General features: G+C 41.0%; 1 protein-coding gene across 1 annotated transcript; it reads right to left on the bottom strand.

The window, feature by feature from the left end:
- Positions 1–597: 597 nt before the first annotated feature.
- LOC122609079 lies at positions 598–2,481 on the bottom strand. The gene has a single exon (XM_043782139.1). It carries the CDS (start codon positions 2,479–2,481, stop codon positions 598–600), a length of 1,884 nt encoding a protein of 627 aa, XP_043638074.1.
- Between the last annotated feature and the right edge of the window lie 1,558 nt (positions 2,482–4,039).

The raw sequence follows: 4,039 nt of genomic DNA, 5'->3' as shown, positions 1-4,039 counted from the left end.
TTATCTTTGCCGGATCCACCATGATTCCTTCATTACTAACAATGTGACCAAGGAATTGTACCTCCCTTAGCCAAAATTCACATTTGGAGAACTTGGCATAGAGTCTTTCTTTTCGCAAGGTGTCCAACACCTCTCTCAAGTGGATTTCATGTTCGGATGAACTCTTAGAATAGATAAGGATATCATCAATGAAAACGATAACGGATTTATCAAGCATGGGACGGCATACACGGTTCATGAGATCCATGAATGCCGCGGGAGCATTTGTAAGACCAAAAGGCATGACCACGAATTCAAAATGGCCATAACGAGTACGAAAAGCGGTCTTCGGTATATCTTCATCACGTACCTTAAGTTGGTGATAACCCGAACGAATATCTATTTTGGAAAAATACGAAGCTCCTTGAAGTTGATCAAATAAGTCATCGATTCTCGGCAATGGATATTTATTCTTGATGGTCACCTTGTTTAACTCCCGGTAATCGATACACATGCGCATGCTTCCGTCTTTTTTTTTAACAAATAGTACCGGTGCACCCCAAGGAGAATTACTAGGGCGAATGAACCCTTTTTCAAGTAACTCTTGGAGTTGCTTCATCATTTCTTGCATCTCCGTTGGTGCCAATCGATAGGGAGCCTTAGCAATGGGGGTAGCCCCCGGAACAAGATCAATAGAAAACTCAACTTTGGCTCGGGAGGAACACCCGGCAAGTCGTCAGGAAAAACATCGGAAAAATCACGAACTATAGGGATGTCTTCAATAGATAGAGATTTCTTCTTGACATCAACGAAGTGAGCAAGGTAATCATGACATCCATGAGACAAATAACGTCGGGCACGAGCAAAAGTACAAACGGGTATAGGACGCCCATTTCTATCACCATATACTATCAAGTCTTCACCTTTAGAGGTTTTCAAATAAACCGCCTTTTCGTCACACGCTATCTTGGCATTACAAGAGCTCAACCAATCCATACCCAAAATTACATCAAATTCTCCCATTGGGAAGGGAATTAAGTTAGCTTGGAAGGATTCCGTAACAATTTTGATTTCACAATTTTTATACACATCTCTTACTATCTCCGTCCTCCCGTTCCCGACCTCAACTTGTAAGGTATGATCTAGACTCGATTTAGACATAGGAATAACATGAATCATCCTAGTAGCAACAAATGATCTATTCGCTCCGGAGTCAAAAAGAATTCGCATAGGCACATTGTACATAAGAAAGGTACCTGTAACCACGTCATTAGCGTTCTTAGCTTGCTCTACAGTAAGTTGGAAGGACCTCCCCCGTTGATTACCGTGTGCCAATGCATTCTTTCTTTCTGCTTCTCTCCTTCGTTCTTCTTGTCTCTCTTCTTCGGTTAGCTTAGGACACGAGCTCTTCATATGTCCCTCTTCAAAACACTTAAAGCAAATGAGGGGCTTATGGGGCTTCGATCTACAATCTCGACTCACATGGACCGTCTTCCCACAGTTGTAACAAGCTTTCTCCCTACACGAGCCATGATGATTTCTCTTGCAAGTTTTGCAAAAGGGAGCATTTCTTCTAAAGGTATTACTACTGGAAGCACCATCTTGTTTAAACCTTTTATTCGGTGAGTTATCCCCATCATACTTTCTCTTCACCTCATTCTCATCAACTCTAGTTTGCTCGATCTCGTAACCTCGAGCCACATCACACAACATGGAGAAAGACTCAATTTGAAGTAAACTAATCCTCTCCCTCAAACTCTTCTTCAACTTCATATAAAACTGCTCCTTCATCAATTGCTCATTCTTTAAGAACTCGAGACAGAATTGTGCCTTATCAAGAAATTGGGCACGAAACTCCGTCAAACTAAGGGTTCCTTGAGAATCATTGAGGAATTCACTCCTCAACCTAGTCACCTCCGCCTCTGATCTAAATTCTTTATAGAACATGGCCTTGAACTCAAGCCAATCCACGTTATCAAGTGCTCCCTTCTTCACCAACAATAAATTGTCCCACCATCTCTTTGCTTTATCCCTCAACATGCTCACAGCATACACCACTTTAAGATCTTCAGGGCATTGACTGGTGCGAAAAGACCCTTCAATCTCCGACACCCATCTGGTACAAACAATGGGGTTGCGGTCACCATGATATTCAGGAGGGTGACATACATCAAAATCCTTAAAAGATAACTTCTTCTTGTGGAACTTCTCCCCCTTTACTTCCACCTCCTCATCTTCATTGTCCTTCTTACCCTTCCTTTTTCCATCTCTCTTTTCAAATTCCCGTTGAACATTTAGAGCCACCTCCTCTCTAATCGTTTGGGCTATATGATCATTCATAGCCCCTTCCATTGTTTGGTTTAGCCTTTTAAGTAAAAGTGGAGTGTATTTCTCCAACGCCCTTCCAATTTGGTCAGAAATGTCCATGCTATTTTCCAGGAAGGTAACTTCCTCTTCGTCATGTCGATCGTGTTCTTCCTCTTCATGATGTTGATCCGTCATTCTATAATAAGAGTAAATAAATCGATTTAAATACCCAACCTATCTCTCTCTATGAGTCATAAGCCAAAACGTATAACTTTATACTAGACCGTTCCAAAGTTTGATGCGGTTAGTTTATAAATTTGTTAGTCTTCAATCACAATAAGGCCGGCTTCTTATTGTGCTTTAATACTAGCAAGTTCATAAGCTAACATCATCAAACACATATTCGGGTCCCATATAAAATTTCTAATACCTAAGGTCGAGTCTCAACTAAGGTTTAAGTTTAGGCACTCTCTACACGAGGGAATACCTAAATCCCTTAAACCTTGGCTTTGATACCACTTGAAACGACAAGACTCGATAACTTGAAAACACGAAAGTTTTTTTTTTTTTTTTTATACATATGCCCCACTGCGCCGCAGTGAGGTCGAGTACTCCCACTGCGCCGCAGTGGGAAACCTCAGACCAAAACTGGAAGAACCCCACTGCGATGCAGTGGGTTTGACACACTCCCACTGCACCGCAGTGGGAGGAAAGGAAAGTCTGGTCGTGGGATTCCACTGCGTCGCAGTGGACAAAACCTCCTCCACTGCGCCGCAGTGGCCCATAGTTCAGCAACATCAAAAATGTACTCACTTGAGGTTTAACCAAAACCTTCAAACCACAAAATAAATTATAAGCAAGTTACATTCCAGAATTAAAAGTAAGAGAGTTAACCCGAAAACATTCATATTTGTCAAATTCGTTTGGTCCATGAACGACCACACAACCATATGGGTCGATTACCCATTTTGACATCTTACAACCAAACCAACTATCTTTAACAACTCCAAAAGACATGAACATGACCATTTACAAAACATATCAAAATATGACCAATAATAACCAAAATGTACCATGAGCCAAAGTCAAGAGGGACAACTAGGTTTCTAACCAAATTATGCTATTCTTCCGAGAATAGCCAAAGTACCTTCCAACTATCTACAATCCCTAGCAACTTCGTTCTCTATTCTTCAAGACAAGCTAACCTAGTTCCTTCTTCCGGAACCACCTATAATCAAAAGGGTAAACATCTGAAAGGTAAGCAAATGCTTAGTGAATATGCTTGCATAATATCATATAAACGAAGGAGGGCAACGCTCAAGGGACTGTTGCATATGGACTATGGCACCGTCGTTTCTTATCCATCATACTCACCCTTGGGCTAGGCATTACATGGATCCACATAAGCAAATGATTACTATCACAACAATTATAACAATAACTAATGCCCCACATGAGCCTATGGCCCCCAATTAGGCCTGTAATCAAACTCAATCATAAACATGGGACTTAACACCAAATCAATTACCACCATGGACTCACTCCACAAGATTGGTAATTGACCCGACGAATATACAATATATGCAAGTATACTCACCTCCTTCGTAGAAACAACAAATAATCAAGATAACCGCAAAAGCACAATATCAAGCTTTCAACCTATCATATATCATAATGCATACATAAGAAGATGTTCACTTTCCTAGCTATCTCAACATAGCTCAACAACCCTTTCACTAGCATTCTAACCTCT

Source organism: Erigeron canadensis, chromosome 7, assembly GCF_010389155.1.
Source record: "Erigeron canadensis isolate Cc75 chromosome 7, C_canadensis_v1, whole genome shotgun sequence".
Classification (NCBI taxonomy): domain Eukaryota; kingdom Viridiplantae; phylum Streptophyta; class Magnoliopsida; order Asterales; family Asteraceae; genus Erigeron; species Erigeron canadensis.
This window is presented reverse-complemented; position numbering and strand designations above follow the sequence as displayed.

Coding starts and splice junctions, on each gene's coding strand:
- LOC122609079 (XM_043782139.1), bottom strand. CDS start 2,481: ATGACGGATCAACATCATGAAGAGGAAGAACACGATCGACATGACGAA.